Source organism: Sus scrofa, chromosome 16 (genome assembly GCF_054392235.1).
Source record: "Sus scrofa isolate SSC_HxYL_T2T_F1_AM1 chromosome 16, Sscrofa_HxYL_maternal_Yorkshire_Landrace_v2.0, whole genome shotgun sequence".
Classification (NCBI taxonomy): domain Eukaryota; kingdom Metazoa; phylum Chordata; class Mammalia; order Artiodactyla; family Suidae; genus Sus; species Sus scrofa.
In genome coordinates, this window is record NC_139398.1 from 76,860,551 (window position 1) to 76,873,922 (window position 13,372).

A 13,372-nucleotide genomic window follows, 5' to 3' on the forward strand; every position below is an offset into this window, starting at 1 on the left:
TTCCTGGCATTGCTTAGTGGTGAATAAACCTGATTAGCATCCATGAGGACGTGGGTTCAATTCCTGGTCTCACTCAGTGGGTCAAGGATCTGGCGTTGCTGTGAGGTGTGGTGTAGTTCACAGACGCAGCTTGGATCCTACATTGCGGTGGCTGTCAAGAAGGCCGTCAGCTACAGCTCTGATTGGACCTCCAGCCTGGGAACCTCCAGATGCCCCGGGCGAGGCCCTAAAAAGACAAAAAAAAAAAAAAAAAAAAAAAAAAAAAAAAAAAAAAGCTAAAAGCATGAAAAGAAAAGGCTTATCTACTTGGTTAGGATTTACTGGTTACCAGATGGTTTTGAATGAATTTTTGTAATCTTGTCATTACTGGTATACATAAAACCTAGTTGTATTACTCTCCGTTTTATTTGCTTACAGAATTTCAGGATGCATGAGCACTTGCAGGCTGTTAATAGCTGTGTATAACCAGAACTCTTCTGTCTTGACTGGGACCTTGGTTGAAGCCCACTCTACATAGACTGGTTCTGTATGGAAAGTTACTGGTTTCCTTTAGGGGAGCCTGAGATTGTGAAATTGCAAAAGAACCGAAAGCCATTTATAAGCAGACCCTACACAAGACCAGATGAAATGGTTTGATTTTTTTTAAAAAAAAAACTATTTATTTAACTTTTCCTTTTTGCAAAGTAATGACTCCAATGCAGCTGAAGCAGTCGCATGCGTGTATCCCCACAGTATCTATCAGAGCTGTGAGTGAGAGCACCCTTCTGAAATCTCAGCTGATAACATCTGTCCTGCAAGCTTGCAATCCTGTGTTAGAAGCATTTAGTCTTGCTTTCTGTGCATCGCGGGAAAGTTTCTGACTTGCTGTATGTAGCGTATGGACATAGTTGCATGAGATCCTCCTCTGCTAAGATGTATCTATCTTCAAGTTTGGAAAGGACAGTGGAAGACATCTTGCATTCAAAAGTCAGTGCCCTCCCAGTAGCCTCATGACTCTTTAAATCCATGTGGCCCTGCAACATGTAGTGTGATCTTAGTGTCAGAAAGAGGAGCAGAGGTGGTGACCCACCGTCTAACCTTCAGGAAGACAAGAGAATGGACTGCTGAGCAGGAAGGGAGTCTGGCCCTGAGAGCTGGAGCTGGGTTCAGATCCACAGACATCATCATTCATCTGTTTCTGGTGTTAGATGATATACGCCTCTCAGAAAGTTTCTTTGTAAGGGCTTCTGGTTCTGTGACATAAAACATTTCATTCCCACACATGCCATGCGAACATATGGGAGGCACTAGAAATGATTACTGAATCAATGGACAGTTGACTCTCTTGCGGAATTTTTCAAATGCCCTCACTGGACCCATTTTATTATGCTGATATAAAAATTGAGTCTTTTCTTCTTTGGGGTTAGGGAGTTTTCTAAACCTCTGAGCTTGTCTTGTTCGGTTAACATCCCTGACTGGTTTAGGATAACACCCTCTCACAGCCTATTCAGAGAGGGTGGACTAGGTGTTTGGAAGTGGGGTGACATAAGGGGCTCTCAGCATTGCATTCCTCTTGCAGTGTACAGCCTCATCTGTTTTTTTCCTTTTTACAACCGAAGATGCTCAGACGTTATTTGTGGTTAATGATGCCCAATTAAATATTTTTCTTTCTTTACTGGATTCTCGGAATTGTCCCAAGTTTTAGGGGAAAACATTGATTAGTCCCATTTCTTCTGGTGCCCCTGAGTCCTGTGCTGGAATACAATGAGGTCACTTTGTTGAAGGATTAACTTTATATTACACTCTCAGAGAGTGGCTGCATGTCCCTGAGGTACGACTACCCCCACTGATGAAAATAAATATACCATTCTTTATGATTCCTCCCCGTTACCCTCTCTGTTGGTTTTCAGAGAGTTTATGAATAGTCACATATTTATACAACTGGCGAAAAGTATACTACTTATTTTTCTTATGGTCTGTAATAACCTAGGCAAGGTTATTAAAGGGTATACAGACCCCTTTTAAGGCATAGTTTCTTATGTCATTACTTTATACAAGCAGGTCAGATTCCATCTTGGGAACAATCTCATGTTTTTAACCTTTTTCTCTGATTATAAAAGTAATATATGTTCATTGTGGAACATGCAGACAATGCACAACACAAAGAGATGGAAGAAAAGCACTTTAAGACTCACCTCTTAGAAAGAACTACTGTTAGGCAGTTTATACACAGAAACCTTTCTTCTCTGTGTCCGGTCATTTACAAAAGAAAGTCACCACATGGCACATATGCTCTTGTAATCTGCTTCTTGACATAGGACTATATTTTATGCCAATAAATATTTTCATCCTTTTATCCCCCCCAAAAGCATCACTTTTGAGGACTGTATCATATTCCATCGGGTGTGCCATATTTAATCTGCTTTCATTTTTTTTTAAAGGCAATCTTTATCAGATGGCTCCTCTCACTCATGAGGGGTTTAATTTTTTTTCTCTAGTCAGTATAATCAGAGAAATCATCAGGCACCCTTGAACTTAAAGTTCTTTGTCGTGCATATCTTTACTGTTATCTTTGTTTACCGCACCTCCAGTGTAGTACTCAATGCATAAGAGTCTTTGTCCCTCTATCTGAAATATTTCCTCTCACATAGCATACTTCCATAGACTAGATGCTTATTTTTCTTTCAATAATGGGTTTAATATATCTAATTCAATTACTCCTTGTGGCAGCAGAATGACTTCTCCTCAGCTCTTAAGCTATTAGTTCCATATGATATTCGAATCAGGTCTTTTAATTGCAGATATTAAATGTCAGTCCTTCTGCTGTGAGTTGTTCCTATGGTCAGAGAAACATATCCTTCCCCCAGTACATCAGACAGTCATTCAAGTAACAACTGCCAGTGGTTTCTTGACATAGTAGGAATCAATTCATCGTGCAAACAACTGAAGGGGTGGGTCAACAATTCAAGTTTTATGGGTGGCTTGCACTGAAAAATAAAATCAAGAATTAGAAATTTCAGGATGCTGAATTATATGTTCAGGTATTAAAATGATACGTTTAATTGTCTAAAGCTATTTTTATGGTTAAACATCTTTGGTGGCAATTAGGATTATGCGTGGGAGATGGATGTGATATACAACTTAAGCCTGGGTGCTCATTGCTGTTGCTCTCATACATTTCTTGATTAAATACCGTGGCTTTTACGAGTAACAGCTTCTCTGCATAAAGAATTCAATGGCTTTTTCTCTCCAAGTCTGATTTGAAAAAAGAATTCTTCTCAAGGGTTTAAAAAGTAATTCATGAAATGGGAGGAATAATAAATATTGTGCTTTAACTCATAGACTCGTATAGAGAGATTTGGTACACCTGGGTATAATTTTAGTTAATTTCCACAAGAGACAGGTTGAGAGTTTACTGTTTGGAAGGGGAGAAGCTGGGAGAGATAGCTAAATCTTGTATATGCAAAAATGATTACATTATCTTAAATGAAAATGCTACTCTGTTAACAACTTCAACAAGCATTGCATTTGGGGTAAAAAAAAATCTTTTTAATAAAAAGTTACCTGAAGTTCACTCCAACTTAAAATATACAAGTGAGGAAAAAGTACTTATTCTGATTTATATGTCTTTTGGAGGTGTAATTATTGGCTTTTTACTCACCTATGTAAAACAATGTACTTTTGTAAATGGATTTCTGGCCACTTTATGCAGCCTTTCTTTTTTTTTTTTTACCTCTTTTTTTTTCTTACATGAAAAGTAAGCACTGTCAATCAAGGAATTTTAAGGTTTATTTCCTCTTTAGAAATGATTGATAGCCTTTTAGATTTACAAGTTGACAAGTTAAAGGGTTCTATTGGTATAATTATGTACTAAATTCACAGTCTTTCAATTTAAATGTCCTTTTAAAACCACAAGATTATCATACCTGTATTTGGAAAAGTGGGCCAGTCAGTTTGGGTTGGTATACAAATTGCTTCCATTAGCCTTGGGACCTATTTGAATTTAATACAGTTTTTTAAAGTTAGCGGTAGTATGAATCTTTTAAAATTTAGGTTAATGGAAATGCATTTTAAGTAACGCATGTGGCAACTTGTTTTCTAAATGTATAGCTAAATGTCAGAACTACAAAGACTGTCTTTTTGTTCAGCATGGGAGAAAATATGTAGTTGAATTCTTTGGTTACACTAAAAAAGAAAAGAAAGAAACCCACCCCCTTATTACTCAGAAGATAGGCAGGAGTAGGTAGAGGATGGAATCGCCATGTTTCCTTGGTCAGGTGGGGAAGCCTAAAGATACTTCATATTCTGGGGAGGAATTTCAGAAATAATCAACCAGAGTCCACTTGGAATCGAGTTGAATTTAAGGATGCTTTGAAGAAGGTGTAGTCAGTATGAGGACAAGAAGGCCCACTCTCTCCAAATATTATGACAGGTTTGCTCTTCTTTTAGTCTTAGATTTTTTTCCTGGAGGAGTTCTCACTGTGGCTCAGTGGTCATGAACCTGAATAGTACCCATGAGAATGCGGGTTTGATCTCTGGCCTCGCTCAGTGGGTTAAGGATCTGGCATTGCCGTGAGCTGTGGTGTAGGTTGCAGATGAGGCTTGGATCTGGTGCTATGGCTGTGGTATAGGTCACAGATTAGAGCTGGGATCCTGAGTTGCTGTGGCTGTGGTGTAGGCCAGCAGCTGTAGCTCATGATTCAACCTCTCGTCTGCGAACTTCCATATGCCGCAGGTGCAGCCCTAAAAAGCAGAAAACAAAAGGATTTCTTCCCTGAGACCCAGCTGTTCTAAGCTAGTGCTCCATAGAGGTTAGCACTTTTCCTGAAATAATATGGATGTTGGTGAAGAAGTCTGTTGCCTTAGACGTGAGGGTGTTGGACCAAGGGAATTTTATTCTCCATACCTGTCTCTTTTTGGACTCCATTGAGGGCAGGATAGGCTTTCCACACTGGGAAGATCTGATCTCCCCTGCCTCTCTCTGCACTCTCGCAGGCTTAATTGCCACAGATGGCATTGACATAGTGTATCAGCTGAGGCCTATTGGAGATTTTGTAGCTAATCAAATACTTTGAATTCTGTGATTTACAACTGTGGGTACCCTTGGACAAGCCCTGCTGTGTTCTGACCCAAGCTTCTGAATCCTAAAGGGAATACTAAAACGTCACATCAAGTTCCATTTTACTTTCTATTTTCAACAATGTAAGGAATCGAGCACTCGGTCAGAAGAGCAGGGTTTGAGACCTGCTGCTCATGTTCTTGTGAGTCCTTCCCTACCGTGGTCAACAGCAGAAGCAATGGTGGAAACATTCACCAAAAGGGATCATTCGTCCAGCCGTTTTATGAGCCACTTGACAAGTATCACTTAAATTTGGGACTTCCCAGTTATTTCTAAACCGTCGGTGTTGCAAATCATGTACTGTTGTATTTCTTGAACATTGTTCTAATTGTGTGACTTCTTCATTGCAGCCCTCAATGAACCCACCATCGATTATGGCTTCCAGAGGTTACAGAAGGTTATTCCCCGGCACCCTGGTGACCCTGAGCGTTTGCCAAAGGTCAGGATACTTCCTCTTTGGGTTATAGTCTCTGGAAATGTGGGCTTGGGTGACTGGCAGAAAACTTGGCCATTGGTAGAAATTAGTTCATAGATAAGAGACCCAGTAGTTTTTATGCTTTGTGTGTTTGGTATTTGAAGGTAAGCAAGGATGAAATCAGCAAGCACTTACATGCCAGGTAAGGTTGTACTTATTTTTATGGATGTCACTTCTTCCTCTCAAAACCCTTCTGAGGTTGGTACTATTACTACCTCTAGTTTAGAGAAAAAAATAACCCAAGAGAGGTTAAATCATTTGCCCAAGGTCACACAGCATGTAAACTGCTAAGGTGAGATTTGAACCATACAGCCCAAGTCCAGGTTATTAATCATTACATCATGTCAATTCTCAAGAGGGAAAAAGAACATTGATTTTCTACCCTCAGAGGATCTTTACTTATTCTTAGTGAGGGGAGAGCAGCTAGAGCTCAAAAGAAAACATGTTGACAGATCTTGGCATACACATTGGCAGAGGGCAGCTAAGACATGAGCCTTTTCACCTCTGGAGGCATCTCATGTAATAAGAAAGGGAGGCACAATTGGGAGAAATTAGACACAAATGCAAGACTGAGAAACATATGTCATGCAGCAATACCTCATTGATTGCCAATGCAGCAAAAAGGAAATTCACATTTATTGGTTTCTATTCTGTACCTGTTGTCGATGTTGCAAATATTCCCATCTCTGTACCCAAGGCTCTATGTGGGAGGGACAGCCATTCACAGTGCCACACATAACAATATTATTTAACAAAAAAGGACCAAATAATATTATTTGACAGAAGTGCAACAACCAACATCCTAGGAAGACTCAGAGGAGAGAACAATTAAATGCTAAAGTTCGAAGAACAGAATTAGTCGAGCCACCATTCCCTGTTTACTGACAGGAAAAGGAAATTTCATTCACTACACAAGTGCAAACTAGTATAAACTAAGTAAATGAGAGGGCCTCTCCATGCCACAGTATGCCTGGAGATAGGTCTTTTCCAGGTCTGTTTCTCCTTATAAAACACATCTAAAAATGAAGTTGGCATCCTTCCCAGATCAGCGACTCTTTGGGGGATCAGTTCACCATCACCAATGTTAGCTGTGGGCCGGTGGCCCTGGGGGGCAGAGCCACCTGTCAGAATAGGCCTTGTCCAGGAGAAGGCTGCCCCCCAAAACTGAGGCCCAGACGTGAGGGGCTGGGGGGTTGGTGGAGGGGTGCTACTTGACCAGAGAGAGAGAGAGAACTGCAACCAGCAAAATCTGTCCTCTCCTAGACTCCAGGGGAAGAACCACGTAGCTTTCAGTCTCAACCGTGCATTCCCGTAACAGCCTTACTCCCACTGAGCACTGCTCACCTTGGAAAACCTTCTTGAGAGCATTTTACCCAAGGAAGACATCAATGATGTCTTGGTCTGTTCACATCCTTGTCTTTGAAAGGGGCCTGCATCTTCCACGCCCTTACCTTTCACCCTGACTTACTCTTAGTAGTAAATGACCCTCTCCTTCCACAGCATAGATGGGCCATGGAGAGAATTACCTTTAGGTTCCTTTGGCAAGCACCCAGCTCCCATGCATTTCCTATGGGATGATAATCAGCACTTTTATAGCACAAAGTTGTAAATAATGTGTGTCCAGCCAGTGGTCCATGCCTAGAAAGTAGCCACCAGTACATTGCCAGATTGTCTCCACTGTTTCCATTTGGGGGCCACTTTCACCCTTTCCTTGGGCATTTGCTGTCTCTAGAGTCCACAGAGGGGGCTGGCGAGTCAGACTGGGGGAGGGGAATTCAGAGCCACAGCACCAAGCAGCTCTGCAGTCCGGCTCAAAATGCTTGACCTCTCTGTGCCTTCACTTCCTCCTCTGTCAAATGGACACGGTAATGTTTCCTACTCCGTGGGTTGTTTTAATCACTTAGTTAGCACTCACGAAAAGGTAGCTGGGACTGTTGACCGATTGAGTGAGTGTGGGACCTTGGCTTCCGAGTGCTTGCCTCACCAAGCTCTGCAGGCAGGAGTTCCTACTCCTGGTCAGCAGCGGAGTGGAAGGTTTATCTTCCGTACCTCGGTTTCTTCCTCGATCCAGTGGGGTGAAATAATCATGCTGACTTCACTGGGATCACACAAGGATAAAAAGAAGGAATCCCGTGGGTGCCTCGGCATAGTTTCTGGCCCACAATTGCCGCTGTATAAATATTTATTGAAAAATAAGAGACAAATTTGGTTTAATGGTTGAGGAGGTCTAAAGCAACCAAGCGGTACTTTCCTTATTCCTACAGAAAAGAGAGAAACAGGAATACGTGGTTGAGCCTTGCATACTGACTTTCAAAAACATTTTCACAGTTGCCCATCACGTTCGGAAATGCCAGAACAAATAGCATAGGCACGTGTCCCCTCGTCCCCGGTGGCCTGATGGTGAAATTTTCCTGGGCTGGGGAAGAATAATCAAGGGCACAATGGGCCGGTGTGTTAAGGAAACACTCCCCCCACTTGCATCCAGCCACTTGACCGTGCAGGGACTTTGGCCAGAGCCCACGCCAGGAAGCTCTCTGTGTGACTCACATCAGAGTGGTGTCCTCTTGGCTCTGAATGTGAAGGTGGAGTGAGAGGTCAAGAGCAGGGTCAGGAAGTGGCGGATGGAGCCAGCACGGGGTATTCCTGTGCACTTGGGAGATTTATACTCCTGCTGTCCATTGTTCGGGGGATGAAAACGGGCCCCGCCTTTCTTAGAAGCATGGTCAGTGTTTGTCAAACAGGAGTGTTTCAGTGAGCCGTGGACCACACACCTTAAAAAACAAACTCCACTTTATTAAACCCATGTGTTTGTGAATAGACAAAGCTAGATTCATACAACCACCCACATATCCCGTCAAATGAAACTGCTCCAAAGACGGAGCAGACAGCTTTCCATAATAATATGTCTTTGTATACTGGCTTGTGCATTTTCAAAGAACTTGTCCGTGCTTTGTTTCATTGGCACCCCACTTGTGAGAGAAGTCAAGAAAGCAGACTTCATTCCCATTTGCCAAATGAGAAAATGGGAGCGAGCCGAATCCTTCTTTGTAAAGGATTTGTCCCTGAAAAGTCACCATCAGTGATAGTGGCTGTACACACAAATGTAAACTACTGTAATTATGCTAACCCCAGATGTGTTTTGGTTTCCTTTTCCATGAGCACGTGGAGAAGGTCAGGCAAAGGGTTTTAAGTGGCAGTGTTCTATTCTGTGTCGTACAGACTTGTCTTTTCTTTCTTGATCCTGGAAGGAGGGAGAGGAACGTGTGACCAGCTTGGGGAGGAAGGTTGACTTTTCTTAGAACATAGAGGTGAGAGGCATGGGGACTATGGCCAGTCAGAAACTTGGAGATGCTGAGAGGCCTTTCCAAAAACACTGAGCAAGGAGTGGTCTCTGCTTCGAAGGCCAGAGGTGTCTCTGTCCCCTTTCCATTTGTTAGTTGTCTTCCTGAGTGGCTAGTGAGCATTAATGCAAAGGCAATGGGCTTGGCTGGTGTCCTCGGGTTAGTGGTGAGTCCCAGGGAGCATGCCTACTGGGTACCTGGCATGGCCTCAGAGCAGAGAGGCTGATGAGAATGGGCTCTAGGGTCAGGTGGACGTGGACTTTGAAAACCAGAGGCACTGCTCAGGGCACTGCCTCCTTTTCCCAGATTCAGCTTTCTCCTTTGTCACCAGCTGTTCCACTGCGTGGCTGATGGGTGATAATCAGATAATTTATGCCGAGAGGTCTCTCTGGCACACAGCGAGGCTTCAGTGAAGGGGGGCTGCTATGCCTTGCAAGGTGGCCCCTCCCCATTTCCAAGGTCAGAGTTCCCAGAGTTCCCAGGTGGCAGGCATGCTCCCACTTCACAGCAAGCAAACGGGAAAGCTGAGATCCACAGCCATGTCCTCAGCCTCAGGGCATCAAGTTCCCATTTGCTCTCCCAGGTCTGGAAACCTGAATAATTCTGCCTTGAAATGACCAGCCTCTCTCTCCTGTCCCTTTGCCTCACCTGAGCCCCATCCTACGTGGACTCTCATCAGCTTCCTCTCCTTTCCCCTCCGAGAGGGGTTGGCATGGGGGCCTCCGCAGGGCACACGTGCTTTTTTTTTTCTCCAAGAGCCCATCCCTCTTGCAGAGAAAATAAAGCAGTTTGAGAAAAGTAACAAAGGCAGCATTTGTGTATTTTGCTTTATGGAGCTGAAAATATCTGGTAAATTGATCCAGTGGGAGTAATAAATACACATTACTTTATCTTGTTCTTCATGTCCTATACCCCTGAGCCTTGATAGAACAACACCACTTAATAGACTTAAAAAAGAGTAATTACACTCATTGGTTGTGTGATTTTTCAGCCCTCCCAGCCCTGCCTGACCTTCTAATTTAGCTCACCGTGTCTAACTAATGCATTTATATTCATCTTTTATGAAGCATGTATAGTACAGAATTGACTTTAGAGCCTTTTTCAAGCTGTCCTCACCGGTTTCCAATCTGGTGAAGAGTAAGGAGAGTGGGGACTCTTCATCCCCTTATATCTGCGAGTATAGATAACACATACACATGGCTCGCTGCATTTTCTACCCTTTATGAAACATAATAAAAAGTATTTATTACATTTTTACTTTAAAGCTTTTATACATTCTAGCATTATTTACAGCTAAACATGCAGGCAAAAGATGCAAGTGTTTTAAAAATGATTACTGTTAATGTTTCTGCTTGTCACAAGTGCTTAAATTTTCCTGCACTTTGTCTAAAAACTTAGTACTGTTGCCTTTTAAGAACAACACATTTAAAAGATCTTGCAAGTCAGATTTGCAAACACTGCTGACAGTTTGTGATGAATGATATTGCAAAATTTGCAAGATGTTTGTCATTTCACACAGCCGACATATTAAGGAACAGATTAAGCAACGCGAAACCCCTGTGGAAAACAACCACCCCAAACCCAGAACCCAAACAAACCTCAACCAAACCTTGAACCCAGAGAGCACACACACACACCAGAATCTCTCACCCGGGTTTTCTTTCCCCACTTCCCACTCAGCCAGTGGAACCCAATTGTTCTCAGTGCATTTTCTCTCACCATATGGTCTCCTCATTACCATACACTAAGAGTCCATATGGGAAACTTGTGAAATGAACTGTATTCATTTTAACTGCCAGATGAGCAGCCTTTTGCTTTGCAAGCTTAGCTTAAGTCATCTGCTGTCTTCGTGTTGTTATGGCAACACGGCACCAATAAAAAATTCTAATCTACTGTAAGTGATCACAGTATTTTAAGTGCTTGCCTATAACTGCCCTCAAAGGGGAGGAAGCAGGAGGGGTTATCTTTGTCCAAGGAGCAAAGGGTTATTCTTCATTCCAGCAGGTGTCAGTAAAGAAGCCGCTGAGATGGAGACGGAGGTGATAGGGTGGCCTCGGAGTAGGCGGCGTAGAAGTGCATGGTGAAGGAGGCGGTAGATGGCGAGGGAGGTGGGTTGCAGAGGCATAGATGGTAGTGAGGATGGATTGCAGACCCTTTGGGTGCATCAAGAAAAAGACACACTGAATGTCAGAAACTATAGTTTTCCCAGCAAACACGTGACTCTTCCGCCATGAATAAAACTCAAAGGTGCTGCACCACACAGACCGCGTATCCTCATGGTAGCTTCTCCTTCACTGGTGTGTGAAAAAATCTCGGCCTCCGTGTGAGCCTGCTCTTCCTGTACATGGGAATTAGTCATTTCCAACACCATGCTAATTAAGAGTGCCTTAAAGTAATGGAAGTAGGCAGCAACATCCTTAAATATAAACCATTTTCACCTCCGCAGGCCACATGATATGTTTCATCTCTGTCGCTCTCTCTGTATTGAAAGTGAATGTTTATAGTCTCAGTTCATCAGTTCACATTAGCCTCATGCTGAATATTTAAACACAGAACAATTTGAACACACCATGAAGGAAGACAGTGACTGCACTTTCATTTGGAACAGCAAGGGCTCATCTAATAATAATTTAGTAAATCAGCCATTTAGTGGCTCGGTTGTGCACCGCATTGTGCCAAATATTATTCAGTTCCACTGTACACTTGCAGAATTGAAATTCACACTCCAGTCATAGGCACTGTTTTTGCTCAATGGAGAGATGAGACCCAAAATCACCCTCCCTAAAGAGCGTTCGTGTTTAGCGATTTATCATGAATACAGAGCTGGGGCAAAATAAAACTGGAGTCGGCTGTATACCATGTATTCTAATTATGCTTTTATTGTTTTAGTCTTTATGCAAAGACTATCTGTAATTCAAAACCTGCAGTTGCATCAGTGAAAACACAAATAAGAAATCTTTGCATAACCACGTTGCCTGTTAGCAGAAAAGGGGATGACTAAGGGTTTCAGAAAAGGATACAGAAAAACTCCACGTCTTTTATCTTCCATGCTCTGACACTGGCCGTGCTCTTGTCCTATTTGTTTATTTATCTTTTTTTAAATTTCAGGATGCTCTGTTAACATTATATTCAGCAACCAAAATGACTCAAACAAAAAATTACAACAACCAAAGCAAATCATACAATATATTCAGCTCTCAGGGAAGGCATGCCTGAGTTTGATTCCAAAAATCATGTTGTCTCTGCATTCCCTTGTCAGGAGCACAAGGTATGGAATGCAGTTCCTTTCCCCCCCATATCTGCCAGAAAACTTGAAAATTCGACTTCCCTGTTTTGATAATATGCTCCATTTCGGGGCTTGGTGTCCCCTCCCACTTATGTTTCTTTTATCAGGGGAGTTTAGCCCAGTTCTGTGCACCCCTGAAATTGTGTATAGAATTGGGTATGTATGTGTGTGTGTTACAAGTATGCGCACACATATTATTTTTCTGGAGTAGGAGATTTTAGTTTCATTAAAAAGGCCATGACCTCCACAAAAGTTACAGTTCTCACTTTTTAGACTATTTTTATCTTGACTGACTTTACAGGAGGTTCCTCTGTTGGTCACAATCGAGTCGTGCCCATTTTAGAGCTGAGTAAACTGAGGCTCAGAGAGAACAATTCCCGCAGCTGGTCAGTGGAGGTGTATTTACCTCACCAAACTTCCTCGCCATTAGTCTGTTCAGAATCTGTCACAGTGTTTTGCAAATAGGATTGCATCCTAAGCAGCAGTTGAGACACATAATACCCACTGATGCTAACGATGCGTAACATTTGCCAAAGCTCTCCGGGAAATAAGTGAGAGAGTTATCAATATTATTGCTGCCTATGGCTCAGTAAACACTCACCGTAGGTCTCCTGATCCAGGTGCTGGTCTTAACCCTACTTTACAGATGACGAGATGGAGGCATGTGGTTTCAATGCTAACGAATGGCAGAGCATGGATCTGAGCCACCTCTACTGCACTCCAGAGCCTGTATCCCTGGACACTGCCTTCTAGAATTAAGAAAAGGGAAGTTTAAGAAAAAAGACTATTTTGCAAACTGATCTTTAAAAATCCCTGGAGCTTGGCCGGGTGGAAGAGGGAAGTGGTAGCTGAGACTGGAAGTAGTGCCCCAATGGCTGAGCCAGGGGACATGGCAGCAGGAATTAAAAACACCTGCAAACCTGGGAGATGAGTCTCTTTAGTTGCAGAGCCATGGTGGGAGGGATGGATGCTGGTTCCTCCAACTGCTGAATTCTGGAACCTCCTTCAAGTTCTTTTTTAACACTGTGTTCTTGACTACGTTTAACCTTCTTCGGATCACACCTGGCTAGTGAAGAAGGGCCTCGGATGTAACAACTCATTGGTTCAAGGGGAAGTCACAGGAGGAACGAGGGGCTAACTCATTTCTGCCTCCTAACCACCCCACGCCCCTC

The 13,372-nt window shown here is 42.8% G+C and overlaps 1 protein-coding gene across 5 annotated transcripts in view; it reads left to right on the forward strand.

Annotated features, from left to right (window-relative positions):
- Window positions 1–13,372, forward strand: part of EBF1 (EBF transcription factor 1) — a 394,923-nt gene that overhangs the window by 354,687 nt on the left and 26,864 nt on the right. For all 5 annotated transcript variants that reach the window (XM_005672579.4, XM_003359834.5, XM_005672581.4 and 2 more), the window contains exon 11: window positions 5,449–5,537. In XM_005672579.4, coding sequence (XP_005672636.3) covers window positions 5,449–5,537 — 89 coding nt within the window. The remainder of the gene's footprint in view (window positions 1–5,448; window positions 5,538–13,372) is intronic.